The sequence below is a fragment of the Ischnura elegans genome, chromosome 4, assembly GCF_921293095.1.
Source record: "Ischnura elegans chromosome 4, ioIscEleg1.1, whole genome shotgun sequence".
Classification (NCBI taxonomy): domain Eukaryota; kingdom Metazoa; phylum Arthropoda; class Insecta; order Odonata; family Coenagrionidae; genus Ischnura; species Ischnura elegans.
The window spans coordinates 75,012,751-75,033,349 of record NC_060249.1 but is presented as its reverse complement, the minus strand read 5'-3'; the positions used below and the strand labels follow the sequence as shown (position 1 = coordinate 75,033,349).

At 39.7% G+C, this 20,599-nt stretch overlaps 1 protein-coding gene across 1 annotated transcript in view; it reads left to right on the top strand.

Moving 5' to 3' along the window:
* LOC124157680 overlaps positions 1-20,599 on the top strand; it is a 539,268-nt gene that overhangs the window by 420,855 nt on the left and 97,814 nt on the right. Inside the window, exon 3 of the mRNA XM_046532618.1 lies at positions 10,342-10,574. Coding sequence (XP_046388574.1) covers positions 10,342-10,574 — 233 coding nt within the window. The remainder of the gene's footprint in view (positions 1-10,341; positions 10,575-20,599) is intronic.

The window sequence follows — 20,599 nt, the reverse complement described above, 5'->3', positions numbered from 1 at the left end:
ATAATAAAGGAAGACAAAAGTTATCTTGATATTTTTAAAATATGTATAGTTAACCAAGATGGTTTCTAAAATTAAAAACGAAGTATTTATCTTGAAAATTATTGCGATTCTCCCCTTAAGAACCATTGAATATAATCAATGCTTCCAAACTTCAAAAGTTACTTTATTTACTATTTTTAAACAAAGTTAATTTACACCTTCCTGACCAATAGTGCGATTTAGTACGGCATAGGAAAACATGTGATTAATGAATAAGATGTGGGTACGATCACGATGCTGAAATCTCTTTGAAAATGATATTTCATGCCAACGGATACTATGTTCTCATCTCTCAGGTTGAAGAAAAGGTTTATATAAGATGCCAGAAAACATTTTGATCCATTGCCATATCACATGCCTATACACAACTTTCTTATACGCATTATTCTTTTCATACAGTCTACCTTTTCCGAATGCTGTCAAAATCTAATAATTCTTTTATTTTCCACTTTTGAGTTTAATTGTGGCATCTTGCATGCACGTCTCTAGCTTTCTCGTGATATCTAAGTTTTTTACTATTAATATGTATAGCTTTAGTTTGTAGGTTTCTATCTCTGGGTTAATTCTGTAGGTTAGCAGTTGAGGAAGAATCATCGTCTAGGATTCATAAGCGTAGCCTTTCGTACTTTCCGTCAATCCACACCAGTGATCACAGGACTGTGCTGCGCTGCACATGATCGAGAGATTATTTTTTAGCAATAAGCGGACTCGGGTGGAGGATAACACTTCGCAAACATCATGCTGCGCGTTTTCCCGGGACCGCAAAAACACTCCGAGGTAATTAGTAGCAAGCATCAGAGTTAGTGAAGGCGTAGGCAGCATTTCGAATGCGTGTACCATCCAGTGCCAATCCGACAAATGGAAGCAAAACAACACTCACCGCGCATCGACTTCCTCCTCGCTAATCCACTCCAAAGGGATCCCTCGCAAGTCTAAGACGGACTCTTGCGGGATTCCCTTCAATCAGCGCCTCTCTCGGAAGCCAATTAAAACAGCATGGAAGGAGGGAAGTTTCTGAGACTGTGACTGCATACCTACGGATCGTTTGGGGATGGGTTGGTGACGGAAGAGAGACGAAGTGCATCAGCCGTTCCCATTGCGATCCGCGGAATTCGTAAACCCCGTCAGACAGTGTGGAGACAGTGAGAGAGACTCGAGTTTCGCATTCACGTGCCCGAAGGCTGGAGCACAGTCAGCTACAGAGATTATAACACGAGTAACTGGTAAATTTTAATATGGCATTGATTATTGAAGCTAGTAACCATAGGATCTTTCTTTTCTAAAGAAAATTTCATATCCGGCCGGCCTCAGTGGCGGTGGTTTAAAGTCCTCGCCTACCAAACCGTAGGTCCTGGGTTCGAATCCCGCCTGGGTCGATCCCTACCCAGCGCATGGATATTTGATGGCTTTGTTAATGTTAGGTGCCCTCGTTGTAAAAGGCCGTTATGTGCTTTTTTACGGGGAGTTGAAATAAATATCCATTTTTCGTTATCAGTCATCTCTCATCATCCGTCCTAAATTCCACATTTCCGGGTTCCAAGAGCCAAAATTATATCACATACGTATGAAAAGGTATGAAAGGAGAACCCGAAATACATTCAATATTCCACCATCATGTGTAATATTTCTACATTGCCTAAATCAAACGCATAAATTAAAATCTGAATAAAGCAAATTATGGTGGACTGTAGCCAATCAGTTGAGCTTCGTATTCTTATACCCGGATGCTTATCACAGTCAGCTATTGAGATTGTAATTCCGAGTAACTGGTGGATTTTGATAGGGCATATCTGTTCAAACTGGTAATCCTTGGGTCTATCTTTCCTAAAGAAAATTTAACATCCATTATTCTTTATCAGTGATCTCTCATCATCCTTCCTCATCTAACACATTTCCGCAGTGCATGAGCCAATATTGAGTCGCACTCGTCAGTATGAAAAGGTAGAAAAGCCAAACCCGATATATTCTCAATATTACGTGATCATGTGTCAGCTATATACATTGTGATGTCATGAAACTGATGGATTTTGGTATGGTTTTGCAGTTCAAGCTAGTAATCATTTTATCTGCCGTTCCCAAAGAAAATTTCATATCCATTATTCTTTATCAGCCATTTCTCATCATTCTTCCTCATCTCCCACATTCCCGTCGCGCATGAGCCAAAATTATATCGCATACCGTAAGTATAAAAAGGTATGAAAGGAGAACACGAAATACATGAGATCATGTGTAAGCTTTCTGCATTTATTTAAATTAAACGCAGAAAGAAAAATTTAAATGAAGCGAGTGTATGGTGGACTGTAGCCGACCTATCACCCTATATTTTAGCCTCGTTTTATAATTTAAGCAAAAAATTCACGCCAAATTATGATCATTTTTTTATTTCAACGTACCATTGCCATAAAATGTTTCTATTCCTTAAAAAGAAGGAAATTTATAATTATTCTCACAAATTCCTACCGGACGCCAGAAACGAATTTAAAAAATAGGGCATGCGCGGGATTTTTCGAACGTCCGCAACTTGGGACTTCGTTGACCCTAGTGTCCCTGGCCGATTTCCTTCCAGTGAGAGGACCCCAGCGTCAATCAGCCATCGTGATGAGGGTTTGTGGGGAAGGGCAACGTGCAGAAGAGGAGGGAGGCTCGGAGGGAGCGTATGGAAGAGTGGGTGGGGTGTGGGCTTCAGGTGGGGGAGTGGGGCGAACCAGAGTAACCAGTCTGGCCGTAAATCTTCTCCCATTTGATATTCTCCCGAGATAAGAGCAAGAGGGTCGCCGGGATGTTTCGCCGCGGCCCACGAGAGAGAGAGAGAAATCGGGCTTGTCTTTTTGTTTCTTCCTTCTCTTCCCCGTCACGGACAGTCAGCTGGGAGTTGCGGACGGAAGAAGCGAAGAAGGCTGGCGAAAGGCATTGATTGGGGCCTTTAGAAGAGGCTAAATATTGCACCTTAGAATTATATAATTGTAGGATTGTAATCCTCCTACTACCCCTATCCCATTCCAGTTCCTTTCATTTTTCATGGTTCATCTTATTCGAGTCCTTCGTGACTTTCTCAAGTACTTGTCTCTTATATATATGTTATAAGGAAAATTGGACATGGCAATATTTCCACTGAGTTAACACACTTGATATAAATTGTTGACACACGCAATGTTGTTTGTAGCAACGAAACGCGTAGTGACAAAATAAAACTCAATGGAAATATTGCAATGTCCAATTTTACTTATATCAATAAATTCCATCACATCGTGCCTAACATCATGCATGACACTTGTCTCTTGGTTTTCTTATAGAGGTCGTCTTTCGATTGGGCATAGATATGTTCGGCCTAAAAGGCTGCATTTGTATGTGGTGTTAAATACCATATTAATTTATAAAAATTTACTAAATTTAAGTTCTACCATATTTCCTTGAGCAGTTAGTAAACAAAAAATTTGAAATTACTGGTATTGCTAATTGCCTCAAGATGTTATCCTGGCGTTCACAGACGGCCGACTCTAGGGCGTTTACTTTGGTTATAATTGGGGATTGTGAACTCAAGATAGCGAAGAAATTATTTGATATCGCCATGCTTTTAGTTTTATCTCCTTATGACTACATGATGCTAGCTGTATCTAACCCTTTGCGACGAAAGTACACGAATGAACACCCAGGAACTGGCCATTTTTCCCGTATTTTACTATTACCTCAGTTTTCCTTTTATTATGCTTCACTCGTAATTGATTGATCTCACATCTTAGCCAACTCGACGTGTTCTTCTTAAGATTATGGTGTTCCACAGTTAGGTAACTGTCTTTCCTTACTTTGTAATCTTCCTTCTTACTAATATAAAGCCATAATTTAATCTTCAATAAGTACCATCTTCCAACACCAGGCCTTCAAACAGTATATTGTCGCGTCCCAATTCTCTGCCCTGACCTTTTGTCTAACTTTTTCACTTCCAAAAGGTCCCCTCGTTCGCACATTCTAAACGGATATATTCTGATCACTTTACCTAATGCATAAACGTATCATCTTTGCCCGATTGTAGTTTTCATCACCGATTTCTGTTAATAGTTTTTATTGCAATTTTTGCCAAATTTTTGAATTCCCTAAAGACTGTTATGTAGCATTTTCAGCACGAAAGCAGAATTGGCTCTTAACGTCTTACTCTTACCGTCTCCAGTATTATGCACCGAGAGCTAAGTGGCGGCCTTTCCTTCTCCTATATTCTCGATTCAAGAGACGCAATAAAAGAGAGGAGAACACGAAGGTGAGAATTGGCGTAAAAGCGATGCTGGGAGGAGCGGTCGTGCCTTCTTACTCGGAGCCAGCACATTCATTGAGGAACTGCGAGCGCTCCTTTTACGATGCTCGCGGAGCAAGCGGACTGCTAAGGGATGCAGAGGACGCTAACTCTACGAGGAAAAAAAATAAGGGACAGGAAATGTAGGAGGAGGCTAGATAAGTACTGCAAGGTGGAAATCCGGTTCGTTTTCCCTGAAGAACAAGCTTCCGAAGGCCAGGGTTCGTTCTCGTTAGTGACGAAGACTCCCAGACCTGTCTCTCAGTGATTACGGATTATCAGTTTTAAAGAGCGTTATTTTTCATCTTATCGGCACTTACTACCTGCGTGCAATGATGAGGGCTCCTGGTTAATTGTTTCTGATATTCATCTCAATGCAAAAAATATCGCTGTAAAGTGTTCACCAATGTTTCTTGTGAGTAGGAATATGAGTTTCGGGCAGTTTACAACTTCCGAATCACAATAAAAAGAGCCGAAAAAGGTAAAAAAAAAAATAACTTTTTTGCCGCTTCCGCAATTTTGCAACACGACTTTTTATTCAATAACCTCAAATTCGGAGTCCAAAAAAAAAGGTGATTATTAGTCTGATCGAGGTTCCAACACTTTACTTTGTCATTCTCTTAGAGGTTTCAAAGAACCTTTGAGACCTCTAAGATTGGCATAGTTTATAGAATATTAGTGTATCTGCGATTATTTTGATGTTACGCGTTTCCACCAAATATCGCCATTCACCCCCAAGTTGATTTCCGAACAAAGCTACAATTTGACAGAATTAGAATGTTATACTTTGATGTACTGATGATATACTTTGCTGATATTGTATAATGATGAGAGAATGATTCCAAGAAACATTGCATGGATTTATTATTAATTAGTAATTCAGTCTTAGTGCCGTTGTGCAAATATACAAGCAGAGTTGGCGAGTGAAATGAAACGACAATGTTTTGTTTCGAGCCGACGGGAAACGGAAATACGAAGCCTGGGTTAAGTTTCGTTCCCGCCCGATGTTAAAATCATCAAGGAGTTAGGTTTCGAACCGGGATGAATCTTTATTCCCAGGAACGGAACTAAATTAAACGAAACTCCGCTGCTCATTTTTCGATCCCAGATGTTGAGTGAAAGGGAAATAAGGGAATAGTTTCGACCTATTTCATGACAGAATGTAGAGAGGGTAAACATTTAGTTTCGTCATATTGCTGAACTATTGGTGAAGGTGGGTGGCAGTAAGCAGGCAGTAATACATTTAAAAAAAATGCAATTTATTGTCACAAAATGAACTTAAGGCAAACCACAAACCCTGCCAAAAAGTCGACCACGGCACACGGAACAAAGGAGAAGTGGTGAAGGGAATAATTTGGAAAATGGAAAAGAAAGGGCTCCCAAGCTTACGTAGTTTGGCGAATCCGGCGGCGAGGCAGCCCCGGAGCGGCGATGAGGTGAGAGGGCACGACATGCCACAACGGGCGAATCCCAAAAAAAGGCCCGGATCTTCTTGCTCTCCCAAATATATAGGGAGCCCGCAATTAGATTCCTTCCGCAGCGACGGACTGGGAGTCGACCGGCTAGGGCTAGTCCGAAAACTCGGCCTACGCCCCGCGGTGAGGTCGTACTCCCACTGCTTACAATGGGTTGTTCTCGGATCGGAGCCTCAGTAGACGGCTCATTGCGACTGAATACTGCGTTGCGAATATGAATTGAAAATTGACCCATGCATCTAGAGGCGGTAGGGTGAACCTCTACTCCATTCAACCATACTCCGTACTCGGTGTGTGGGTCGAAACTAACTGTTCGAAGGTGAAGCACGTCCCTCCGGTGCGAAATGTAATCAATGTTCGTTTCGTCCCAGAGGTTTAGTTTAGTTTCGACCCGAAGTAGTTTTGACTTCTATTTCGTTTCGAGCCTGAGTTTAGCTCCCCGCGTTTAATTCTTTTTCGTTTCGTTTCTAAATTTCGCTCCCGGGAACGAAACTATTGAAATTTTTCTGGTTTTGACTTTGGTTTCGTTTTGATTGCCATCCCTGTATATAAGAGATTAGGCTCCACATTTTTTACAGGTCCCAGGTTCTCGTAAGTTTCATGGAATAGCCAAATCTCAAAGTTTTTCCAAAGAGCGCCATGCTCAAGGTCGCTTCTCAAGTGAGCAAGTCAACCAAGCCAATGTGAGGCAGAGCACGAAAATTTCATGAAAGGTGCCGAGAATACGGCAGCGTGTCGAACTTAATCCTTGCAAGGACCGCGGTTTAGGCCCGCCTCTTTTTCGCATTCCATCATTTTTTTTCCTTTTTCCAATCTCAAAGCGACCCGTCGACCGGGTTTATCTCACGCAAAGCATAAATCACTGCGGATTTTCCGAGTGAGCGGTAATGGACGGTATTCGAAATGTATGACATCACCGACCAGAGTCAGTCCTTATTAGGGATATGCTCATTGGCGATAGGATGGGTAATACCTTCGGCGGAATCCACAGGGTGAGCTTTGAGAAGAACTCCTCTACGGCGAAGAGACGTGACAAGGCTGGAACGACCGTGACGGGAACGCCTATCCTAACGCACATTCTCTCAGGGGCCCCGGATTTGACTGATCATCACATTGCGGCTTACCGCGCATCGCTTGCGTCGGCATTGAAATAGAAAAAAAAACCTTTCATGAAAAGGGCTTTAAACGATGAGATGATAATCATGTGATAAAAAATATTTTAGGTATATTGTAGTACGATTATATTAGCATATTTACTACTTATGGTGAATTCCCTAGAGTTTTAACTAGTATGTAAATTACACCCTAAACTCATATAAACTAAGGCATTAACGAATAATAGCCAGTTATTGACTTAGGCCTTTAACGTGTCGCATGCAATGTGGTTACTTGATGGTACAGATCCCATTCGTGAATAAGATTTTTTTTACAAACAATAGCTTTTTGAAGTCTACCTGCAGTCTACATGATGGATTACGGTGTTCCTTACATCGAAAAAAACCCTTTAAAAACGCGGCTTAAACTTAAAAATCGGGTGAAAACTAATGAGTCTAGCAAGTTTTTTTAGGTTACACTAATCCGTGTGTATGGCCATGTATGTTATCTCACAAAAACTCAAATCATTCGGTTTTTCCGCATTTCAACAGAAATGCATATTGGGAAATACCGACTGTCCCACAGGTCGTGTGTCATTTTTAACCTCTAATGTTAGTAACTTTGCATCGAGCAATATTCATGAAAATTCGCATACTTATGGGGTAAGATCCTAAGTTTTGTTGAGCGTAAGCAAAATTTTACGATTTTGACCTTCAATTTTGACCTTTGTATATAATCAAGTCGAAAATAACGTGAATTTGAACTTACCACATCAAATTAGATGCCCAGATCCTCAAGGTTGAATATGCTGCAGTGGAAAATTTCTGTAGAGAGAAGACTCATGGACCAAGCCTAGCATCTGCAGGAACGCAGTTAGTTCACCCTGAAAATAATTTAAAAACATAAAATATCGATTAAAAAAATGATAAGGTGTAATTTTCTTCGATACAAAAATACTACCGCATCAAAATATTACGCTCGATGAAAATTCTGACACTCACGAATACCCTTAGTTTATTTTTAAGTTTTAATAAAACCTTATTCCGAAACTTTCCATCAATAAAGAATTAAATTTTTTATCGTTCTCTCAAATGCAATCCAATACTCGTAGCTAATTGGAATTTGCTGAACCAGATATTTCTGATTGTGAGTAGGTAATTGGTTCATTTTTGTCTAATTGCGCTTCTTATGTTTTTGTACGGCTAGAGGACAAATGCATTCCATAGTTCACACGGAAATTACATGCTTATAGAAAAAATTAAGAGCTAAGTAAATCAATGAGTTATCCCAAAACTTTTTGGGATAACTCATTGATTGACACAAATGTCTTTTGAGTAGCTAGCAATCCTATTATTTTTCCGCGCCAAGAATAGAAAAACGTGGCCCACAACACATTTACAAAGTTTTATTATGAACATAAATAATACCTAACTTCAAATACACCAATTACTATCAGGGATGGTTCAGCATCATAAATTTTCCAAATAGAGGGCAGGGTAAAATATAAAAAATGAATTAGCAACATCAACTTGGTTTGCAGCATTAAATAGCTTATTTATGGGTGCAGTTCATTATTAATAACTTTTGCCAACTCAGACGAAATTAATTGTTTATCTCTTGAAATAAAGTTTCAATATACCGTATTATTGAGTTATAATTATCGCCATGCGTTTTAGCCATGTATTTATGATTTCTGAATATCTTTTACTGTAATCTCTCGTCCAATTCTGTGAATATGCTTTCTCGCACTCTGAAAAATGTTTTAAATAGCTGCAGCAAGGGAAGAAGAGATTTGGTGGGAGCTCCTCTCCTGCGCTTCATCTTTTGCACATGAAAGTAGCGGATCTAATCTTATTTCGTCGTTCGAATGCATTTTTCTGCCTCTTCCGAATCGCTTCTTCTCGGCTGAGGAGTGGCTGGGAAATTGACGGAGACCCTCCAGAGACGAGTAGAAGAGATCTCCACTTTTCTATTTGTAAATTATTCACGCTGCTGCGGAGAGGCTTCCGATAAAACCCACTAGAACCTTTCAAAAGTTTTTCCATTTTGACAGGTAGATATCCAAAGCTGACCAAAATCAAATGCTCTTTTAGAGTGGGTTCTTGCGTGTTAAAAAAAAGAAATGCTTCCAGCTTCGGTCATTGACCTTAACGCGTTTTATTCTATAAATAGATGCTACCACAAGCCAAGTTTAAGTGTATACGAATTAAGTCCTTTCATTTTTAATTAAAAAACAATTCATAATTTTAGTTTTACATGAATTCAAGAAATAAGCAAGCAATATCATTACTGGTGTTCTCATCATTATTAATTCGTGAAATTATACTGCTAAAAAAATTTGTTTTCTTTTAACATTCCCTGTTAAAAGGAAATTGTAAACCATGCCATGTTGCCATGCAGTCTCACACGCACAGTGACAGAATATTTTATTTTTTATTTTTCAGCATTTCTTTTAAGAGCCGTATGTCATGTCAAGATATGTACTATTACTTTTATGAGCTACAATGGCCACAGAGGAAATAGGCAAGACTCTTTATTCTCAAAAAAGTCCGTTGGTGTGATTGCTTTCTTTCCCGAGTTCGTTGAAACGACATTGTAATGAGAAACTCTTCGGCCTCGGGTACGATACGAGCGGCAGGCGACGAGTGGCAAGCGGCGAGCGGCAACCTGAGCGGTGCCGCTCGTATTGTAGTCACCGCTGCCGCTCACCTTTTCTAACTTCAGTCTCCCTTTGTTTGGCCGTATTCTCACTACTTTGATGTTTCTCCGCTTACTTTTTGAACTACACTGAAGGATGAATCTACAGAGCGGCGAGCGGCAGTGGAAAAGAAATCGGTCGGGACTTGGAACCATGAGCGGCACTGGGCGGCGCCGCTCACTGTCGCTCGCCGCTCAAACACATTGTAGCCACCCTCAACAGATTTACTCGCAACTAAATGAGGCTCGATGTCAGAGCGGCGCCGCTCACCCCGCTTGCCGCTCGCCGCCCGCCGCTCGCCGCTCGTATCGTACCCGAGGCCTTCTGCCAATAGGATATTCAATTTCTCATTTAATGCCAACTAACTTTTCCCTCGTTCATTATTGATAAGAAAAAATATTACAGAGGAAAAATCTGTAAATATCATTCATAAATTTTGTAATTACTATTAACAATAGAGCCAAAATAGTATAGCGTGATTAAGAATAGGTTGAATAAAATTCCGACTAAGTTATTGGCTGTAAAACATTATGTAGTTAATTGATAGAAACTTTTAATTAATTTATGCTTTATTAAAAAACTGTGCAACGTATTTGCTCGGGAAAGAGTTTTTTTTATCGTAGCTCCCCATTTGCATATCAATCCCCAATTACTCTTCAGTTTTTCAAAAAAAGATGTTTGAAACTCATGATTCACCAGAGATGCAAAATTTTAATTTGCCATTTCTTTATTTTTTTATTTTTCCGCAGATAATGAGGTTCAGGAGGCGGTTCAGCATAACCTCAAAGTTTCGCGCGAGGGACTGTGCAAGGTGCCGCACCCCAAAGTGGTGCAGGTGAAGGACGTGTACCCGCACCCGGCCAAGACTTACCTGCCTCACTGCACCATCCTGCACCAGTGCGGAGACGACACCGGATGCTGCCGACATGAGACCCTCTCCTGTGTTCCCCGCAAGACCAAAAGGATTGAGCTCTACTTCTACGTGAGTGCCCACAACTCTACTCTCTGCATTTAACTCATTTATTGCTTATCACGCGGTTGCTTTCCAATAAAATTTGTCTTTTTCGCAATTATCACGAGACCTCAGGTGATTTCATGAGGAAATGCCACATCACACTGAAATCGCAAGTTTGCAAGGGCTCCAGAAAGAAAATTTATTACGATATTGGCTTTGCGTATGCCGCCAACTGTAGTTGTATTTCACTTCAATAATATTTGCTTGTAATTGAGTCTTCAGAGGAATATTATTTCCAACTATTGTTTCTTCAAGAAAAGCTCAAGAGATACTCAGGAGACCAAAGAAATACTCAGCAGTTTTTGTCTAATAAAAGAGGTTGAGTGCATTATGTGTTAGTGCTAAATTTTTCGTTAGATATGCCATCGTTGCAATATTGTGGAAACTGTGGCGCGTTTGTTTTTTAGCCATCTTTAGATTTCAGGCAATTTAGAAAGAAAAAAGAATGTCACTAAAATCACAAATGCCCACGTTTTCCTGAAACAAAATATGTCGTTCCTTAGGCTACGCTTATTACTAAATCCTCGGATGCATTTCGAATAGATTTTATTTGGTTATTATGGCGTGGAAGTGACTCTGCCGTAGGTTTTTTACGTATAAGCATGAGGAAAGATGATAACATTTTGACAACGAGTGATAACTCCATATTTCATGTTATGGTAACGATGATAACATTTCGACAACAAGTGATAAATCCATATTTCATGTTATGGTGTGACAGGGAAAACCTAGCGACATGCTCTAATATATAAAACTACTCTTCTATCTATTCTATATTATATATTAATCTTCATGGAACTCAGCCTATATTGCGTCCTATGCCTCATCAATGTTGGCAAAAAAGTTGAAATGACATTTTTTCTTGCTGATATTGCTTTCATTACCAGGCGAGAAAGATACGATACAGTAAAGATACAAAAGCATTATGTTAGTTCGGAAAAATTCGTTATTAGAAATTATCCTCTCTGTTCTTTTCCACTGTCAGCAAATATTTGGTTCGTTAATTTTTTCATCACTAGGAACAAGTCTTAATTTTTTTTGCAAGATAAAATAATTCGAGGAAATAGTCAATTAACGACACTAGTGTCCATGTATAAAAATTGTCACAAAGAGCAATGATAAACTTTCCTCCGTATCCCTTGATCATGTATTGAACGGTCGTCGTATTTACGTGTTTAAGCTTAGTATAAGACTCAGCTACGTTAACCAGCCTTCTTTACTGGGACGCTTGATGAAACATAAAAATACATTCACTTTGAAGTTCTAATCCTGGATCAAATGATTTCAAGTCAATAATTATCACAGAAACCGGGAGAAATTTGCATTGCCAGTGGGTGAGTACCAATAAATTAAGAGGTGGCCGTCCAGGCGTAAGTGGTTTCGGTGAAGAAGGCACCCGAGCAACCTTTACTACCATTATTCAGATATCGCTTGTTTCGCCCGTACGGAGGTAATGAATTCCGCAGATTTCCCTAAATGCCTCCATTTGCCATTCCAAAAGGTGCCTCCGGTCATCTTCTTCGGAAGGAGATAGATACCTTAGGCCGTTCAGTAGCCGATTTTGAACGTGCTACCAAGCTGTTTAAGCGTCAAGGAAACATTGCTCGTCTCAAATCACCAAACCAGGATCTCATTTAGGGAGTCAGATATGCTGCGGCTTCTACTTTTGCCTTACTCGTGCCGTGTCGAAATAGATTTCATATGGTGAATATTATGGCTCTTGACCTTAGGCAGAGGGAAACAAGGTAATCGGCGCACCATGGAGGGATCAATTTGCATTTAATGCGTTTTGAAATGATCCCAGTGAGAGGCCGGCGCTGCTCTGAAGCTAAACGGTGGGGAAAGCAATGATTATTCACTTGTATATACCATATTTGCTCCAAGAATAACGATAACATATTCCTTATAGTGAGACTTGCGCCTGCGTTGAGAGGTATGAAAGAGAGTGAACGCGATAGTGATTCGATGAGATGGAGAAAAGTGAAAGAGGACAAAGAAGACACAATGCCAACAAAATTATCTATCCTTCTCATTCATAATTTCATACCGTAGCTCCTTCGTTTTTGCCTGTTTGGAAGTCCTTTGATTTTTAGTTCAGATTCTACGATAAATGGAATAAATTGCTTATCAAAAAATTTTGACTCAATCCTTATAACCAGAAGTATGGTGAAGGTGTCTAATAGCAGATGTTTAATAGAAAATTTCAAACAACGTCATCCTAAATCGATATTTATTCATAAATTATACGCACTAAGTTCACTAGCCACGGGTTTTACATGATGACTAACTCCCTGGCATTTTAGTACGCAATACAGCCACTTTTACCAGCTGGAGGAAAATTATTTGGCCACCAAGAGACCATTTATTTGGCAAAATTTGTTTGTACGTAAATCCTCGGTGAAATGAAATCGTGACGTTGATTTTTGCTGCAGTTTTACAATAACTAATCGATTCCCTGTATCGCATGTTCAAAGAAATATTTCGTTGCATTCCAGGTTTGCCCATAGATTTAGACTGTGTGCTCCTTATTTTTCGATGATTCTAATAAAAATTTCATTAAAGATGGGAATTTTTGCGATTCTGTCTTTTGTGCGAATGAATAGGCAGGCATATAATATCATAAAAGAGAAGCACAAGTAATGTCATGTTTTCCTTCCACTCACACCAACATATAAAATCATAATTCAATGTCATGAGAATGACGGAGAAAATAAATTTCACGGAAGACTCCACAACTGATCGTGAGCCTGGATTCACGAGAACCATCTTATGACGCGCTCAAAAAAACGCGAAAATATATCCCATGTCATTCGCTGAAGAAAACAAAATCAGATCAAATACTGTAATTTATCCTTCGCCTTATTTTGTATTTTACCATGAATGTGAGCAGTACCGAATGTCCAATTTGAAAATTCATTAAATTAACGAGCTATATTATAGTGTATTATTCCGAAGCTATGATTGAGAAAAATAGCAGATAATGTTGCAAACAAAGAGTAAACAGAGAATGAGTTGGCACCACGAGAATATTTAAATTGCTTCAATCGCGTATAAAGTTGATGGGAGAGAGATGGAGAAAGTGTTAAGTTAAGACATTGAGGCCATGAGAAAAATGAACGCCAATTGCTCAGCTGTAACGCGTGATCATTTACAAGGACATGAAGGAACTTCTCGTCTACCTCATTCTCCAATTAAGGAGAGTGAAATTTATGGCAAGACATTATACGTGGTGTTCCGCAATGCCAAATCGATAATGAAAGGAAAATTGTATTTACTTCTGTCCATTTTTTAGAATACGTAATCATTCATTATCCTCATTAGTTGCATTTGCGGTCTATCTACGGCGTAAAAATGAGAAAATTTTATCCAAACGAGAAAATCGAGTTCCTCTTTATGCGGTACTCCACGACATAAAGGTGGATAATGAAGACATTAAGTATTGCGGCGTAAATACTGAGTTTTTCCTTAGCATACCGTTGAGCAACTATCGTGTTCTCTATTCGATAAAATCGAATGTTATCTTGTTACTTCGGCCGATAGGAATGGAAATTCAGACATGTTTAGAAACTATTTCTCAAATAAAATACTTAAGCAGGATAATTTTATTACCCAAATATACGTTAGCGGATTACTCAGGAAATTTTCATCAAGGAAATTCACAGGAGCAATACCTATTGCAATTCTTATGATCACTCTTCTTATGATTAACTACTACGAATTATACAGGGTGTTTCAAAAAGGACTTTACAACCACAATTTTTAATACCACAGATTGATGAGGATGACCGAGAACGAAATGTTTTCTTTATGCAAGATGGGCGCACCACCACACTATCTGACTGATGTCCGGGATTTTCTAAATGACCGCTTCCCAGGTCAATGGATTGGCCGTGATGCGCCAATTGCATGCCCCCCCCCCATTCCCCAGACCTGACACCACTCGATTTTTTCTTCTGGGGTTTCATAAAAGATATGGTGTACGTACCTCCTTTGCCGGCCACTCTAGCTGAACTTAGAGCAAGAATTTACGCTGCTGCTGAGCAAGTTACGCCTGAAATGCTAGTGAGAGTCTGGGAAGAAATCTACAACCAATGGGGTGTCTGCAGAATAACCAACGGAAGCCACATAGAACATCTTTAGTTTATAGTAAAAACAAATTGAAGTTTTTTTCTTTAAAATAACACCAAAACCAGCTCAGTACCTTGTTTAATAAAATTTATATGAATTTTCAAAGTTGTAAAGTCCTTTTTGAAACACCCTGTATATTTCATCATTCATGAGGGTTGGGAAAATTAAGCTTGCTAAATGTCCCGATTATTTGATTGTTTTGCGCAAACTTTAGCATAAATACTCAATTTCTGAGTAAATTTCAGCTTTTCTATCTAGGCGATCGTTTTGATTGTCTCCAGCGACAGTGATGGTGATTGATTATCTTTGCCGCTCGGACACTGAAATGACCACGCAGCTACCTTTCCATAAGATTCCTTGGACAGCTTAATTAGCCAATCGCCTCCACGGCAGCTAGTTGCCAGAAGGTCAATTTTTCTCGTATTCAGTCACGTAACGGTGAGACGTTCGCTTTTTATTTTGTAGGCCAACAACTGTAGTTGGAAATTTGTCTTTTTCACGGAACTATCGTCATCATTTGATCCGTAATGATAAGATTAAAGTGAGAATTACATGACGTAAAATCAATCGCTTCTTCTCAAAACGAGAACAACCTAATCTCCCTTACTCCAAAAATTAACTGGAAACTTGGAGTATGCTGTACAGAGTCATAAAAAATACATTTTGCTTTGAAAAATTAGCTCATTCGTGAAGATACGTAAGCTTATCCAGTGTATACAGAGGTGACTTCATGGGGGTAGGAGGAATTTTCGTCTTCACTTCCCTCTTATTTAAGAGAAAACGTTTTCTTTTCCGATTGCTGATACATCAAGAGTTTGAACTCCAGCACGAGCCATATGACGCGCCATATATTCCCAAATAGTCTCTATTGGGAAACAAATGCAAAAGCTATTGAAAAATAAGAAATTTGTCGTTTGAAGAGCTTAAACTACACAGTACCACCTAACTTTGTTTTGACGTCTAGGAGTATAAAAATTTACCCTCCCAAAATGTATACCTGGGTACGCCTCTGACTACCGCTTTCTACGTTCGCCCCTCAATTTGTGAGGACGGATTGAAAAAAGATGGCAACGCTGTTGCTGGAAAACCATTATTTTGAAATGGTAGAGAGAGTAGTGGGCTTCGGTCGGAAGCCACCTTGCAAGCCCTCGCCAAACCGGAGGAAGTAATGACCAGTCGTCGAGCCGCAGTTTGCCCTTCATGATGGATGGCGCAGAACGTGGAAGCCGAACAAGTAATGGACCAAGCAAAGGTGGCAATTGAAGGTTCGACGGGGAATGCAAGGAAAATATAATGCATTACTCTTGCATCAGGGAAACGTGGAAAGGGATGAATGAACCAACACACTCAAACCTAGTACCTACTCGAGTTAGTTTTGTAACGCATTTGCAGGTTTCATCCTTGGAATTACAAATCGCAGTTTATCAACACGTGTACCTTATTTTTTCAGCTTTTTTATACAGCCACGGTAATAATGTGAGATTTTTTCATTGATATAGACTGTTAGCCCGATTGGAAAATTAGAAGTCGAATAAACTTTCGTCAATTTCTAACGAGGCTTCGTCGAAAAATTCTTTAAAAAACTGCTTTCGCCAATTTTTCTTTAATTGTTAATTCTTATCAAAGTAAGCCTATTGTCTCAACTAGTGATCACATGATAAATTACGCAGCTTTTTGTAATAAAAACTCATTAATGTTTGGCTGTTTAATCATAAAACTTAAACCAAAATCTTTAAAACAAATATACAAGAAAAAGAACACGTTTTCAATACGTTTCGTGAAATATTAATTGTTTCCGGGTAAGATGAATGCTTGAAGGTTCATCAGTTCTAATGAGATTTTGACCCAGGGCTGTTCCTTGTGATATTTACCCGTCACCTACCTTGCAAGGCTCTCACCTTGCCCTTCGTGCAAAATTCCTCGCGCCACTTTCATGCCTTCACTTTCCCTTTCACACAATAATCCCCTCAGACCATCTGACTCCGTATAATCCCCTGTCCTTCACACATGCCCCAAATGAAATCCAAAAGCCCATCATCCCTCCCTCCGTGTGGACGCCTGAATGACCTACACTATTGTTACGGTGTCAGATCGACGTCACTCACATTTTCAACCTTGGCTATTTCCCGGTGCCAGAGAGGATTGGCCGTTATTCTGGCCATGAAATTGGAAGAATACACTTGCTCACATTCATTCCGGGATATTAATCTCGCACAAGACTGTCCATAATGGAAATAAATGTGAGAGAAGGTGGAGGGACACATTTTGAGAATATTTTCAACTAAGGATTTGAGTCTTATTTAAAATTCTCAATATCTTGTCCACGGAAACTTATTCGAGGCTTTTCTTTAACGTCTTTCCGTCCACTTCCCCCACGAAGATTTCCTTCCCTAGGCTATCATGCCTTACGATATCATACCAACGTTGTTAATAGTTTATTTATCTCGAATAAAACAATTTTACCTCACAATTTTCTACAAAACGTTCCCACTTGAGACACAGGCAGTTTTTGCCAATTGTCGAAATTACAATAAATTTACGGTGTGTATAAAAACAACGCTCTAAATACAGCTTCAAATGAGCAAAAAGCTCAGGGCTAATTGAAATCCCTCAACTTTAACTTTATTTTTGGAAAATTCAGAAAATCCAACACATAAAACGAACTTTATTAGGTGAGGAAAGTTTTACTAAACCACATAAATAAAAACTAGATCAACCACCTGATAATGACGCTAAGACGTTGAAACCCGGGTCGTGTTCTAGTTTTTATTTATGTGGTTTAGTAAAAGCTTCCTCACCTAATAAAGTTTGTGATGGAGTACCACAAAGTTTCCCAATATTGTGTTTTATTCTTACATAAAATGAATGTTATTAAAAGTATATTACTTCTCTTTCTCGATGAGAATTAAATTAATTTGAAACACATTTATAAAAATTTCTAATGTTACGAACCATATGAAAGCATATGCCATCGTCAGAAAAAGTCATTAATACCGATCAGGGGTGTAATTGGCTATTTCACATGATCTGAATTTCACTACTTTAACATTGGAAGCATGAGCAGTAGCTTAAAATGATCATTTTTATAATTATTCTGAGGGTTCCCTCCATGCACCTTGAAATTTTCAAGATGAAATCATAAACTTTAAGCAAACAATGCGTCAGGATTCCAAGGAAAAAAGGAATCCACCTGTCAAAGGGACACAATGCTTCCTCTGCAGAGGAGAGTAGGCCGTTTTCAACATTTTTCTGTATTTAAAATTTGAACAAAATGCATCCAAGAAAAATAATTAAAAGGTAGTATTAATATTAAAATCTTAAGGTAAGAAAGATAAGATCACATTAGAGTTGCAGGAAAATATTGAAAAACGGTATTTTTATTTTAAATACTCGAAACATAAAGTTGATAGCATATAGTATTATTTAAGTGCGTTATCCGCCACGAAACATTACCATTATAGAAGGATGTATGGGTTCGCCCAAGCGGTCAAGCATGTCTCGATTGAAAGCGGGCGAGCATTTGCCACCCACAAGATTACCTTCGTTGGAAGAAGTGATAACGACCGGTTACCGAGGAGAGTTGGGAGAGGCACAAGAATATCTTCCAGACTCCAAATTATCCGTGAAAAGAGGGGATATACTAAGAGCGGGCGAGATAATCTGCGAACTCGAACCGGCAATTTCAAGTAGTGTCTCCCCTTTCTCACTTGCGCCTCGTATTTCCTAGGATGAGCGCATCGCCCGTACGTGATCGGTTGCTCCTTCCCTCAGATGTTGCCGAATTTATGATAGCCGACGAGAAGGCCACATCAACAGCCCCCTGGAGTCGTAAACCATCGCCATTCACCCACATCCTGTTGCACCTTTAATGAGCGGTCATGCGGGGATAAATAAGAATCACCGAAGAAATATTGCGTAGACTTGTTGAGAAAATCAATTCCGGGATCAATGGCGTTGAGATTTTTAGTGAGCTACCGCTTCCACAGCCCTACATGATATTGGTCTTCTGTATAATATTTTCCGATAATAACGCAAATGGACCTCTCAGGGGCGTAGAAAAAATGGGGGCCCAGTCCCCCCGAACGAGGGAATATTTCAGCGTTTAAACTACCTACTGCCCGCCGCTTAAAGTGACCACAGTAATTGCTATTAATTTACTATTTTCTTGCTTTAGTGTATCTCGCCATCTTCCGGGTTTTCTTCGCGTTGATTGTCACAGGTTGACGACAGTTTCGTCGGGATTACACCAGGCGTCTTCACTTCGACCTGAAGAGGCCTGGCTTAGGTTTAATCCCGGCGAAACAGTCGTCAACCTGTAACAAACAAAAAAGCAAAAACCCGTAAGATGGAGAGATTCATGAATCCAGTACGCTGCGGAAAACTAAGAGCCAACATATTTTCACTGCTCCTCCGAAACGTATTTTTAATTTCATATTTATTATAAAATGCCATGATGAATGCTGGTTAAAAATTATCCACCTCAACAACTATCTTGCCTCCTTCCCCGAAGACATATATTATGGACGCCACTGCAACTGTCTCCCATATTACTTAAGAAATTTTTTTGCTATGTATTAAAATGCGCAATTTGCTGCCACAAAAAACTCTGACCTAACTTGGTAGGGTTATATTTTTTATGATCATGTATTTTTCCCGCGGTATCTGTTCAATTTACGGTAAATTGGTTAGGTATTTGGAATTATTTCGTTAAACTGCGTCTCCAGTAATTTCAAGGCCATTTTATGGTTAACTCCGGCAAAAAACGACTGAAACCTCAAAAGACCTCTATAAATGTAACAAAAAAAAGTTATTTCCCGAAAGAGAAATTTCCGTGCGCGTGTCCAGTGGCCATCTCGAAGATAAAAAGTGCGATCGTCTAAATTACTCGCGTTAAGAAAGATGAAGGCAGTATCAGACGGGTCGAACTATCGTTAGATGCAGCAAAAAACGGCGGGTTGTATTAATTCTTACCAAATTGCTCGATCTCGTGTTTCCCATCGTTCATTTTTATCAATTTTTGAGCCCGGATCGATTTTTTTAAATTTATTAAATAGATCGAGGCGAAAAATTTTCAGAGGTGAAACAATGTTCACCATCCATTGAAGCAATCATCATATTTTCCACATCAGTAAGTTGAGTATGGCATGAGTGGGGTGGAGGAGAATGGGAAAAATGATGGCCTAAATATAGGATCACGATCACTCGGTTACTAAACGGCGGTTCTTTAACTCTCAGATTCCCGCAAAGTTGGGGCCACCGATGATTAAGATAATAATAGATTCTCTTTGAACTTAAGGAAACGTCCAAATCGTGAAACGGAAGGAAGTTTCTTCCTCGTTTTTCAACCAGAAGTGAGGGAGTGACTTTCCTAGCCAACTTTTCCTTCGGGAGTTTTTCCCGAGAAGTCACTCCATTCCCAGCAAGTTAGGAGACACTCTTTAAGAGCTCCTTCTTTATAAATACATAAAATGAATGTTTGACGGTTGCATAGGTGGCTGGGATGAAGACGATACTGCACAGAGTGAGAACGTGATACGGCGACCAGGCGCCAGCCACCATCTCTTGGCACCAAAGAAGCGGAGAAGTCAAAAAGCTGAGCGCTGAGCTGAAAAATGTTTTGACGCTGCCATGTTTCTCTCGGGAGATGTAGAAACAGGTACGGTCGTTCACACTACGGCCGGAACGGTTGTTGGTTTCAACTCGGCGACAGCGTTTGAGGAGAGAAGTCAAGTTTTCTGCCCGCCTGTCCGTCGCCACATTAGCTTGCATTTGTACTTTTTCCACTCCCGTAGCTGTATCCGACTTTGTGGTCTCTCCGAATATTTATCCCAGCCTCCTCGAGCCCAATTCTTGTCGAGGCACAA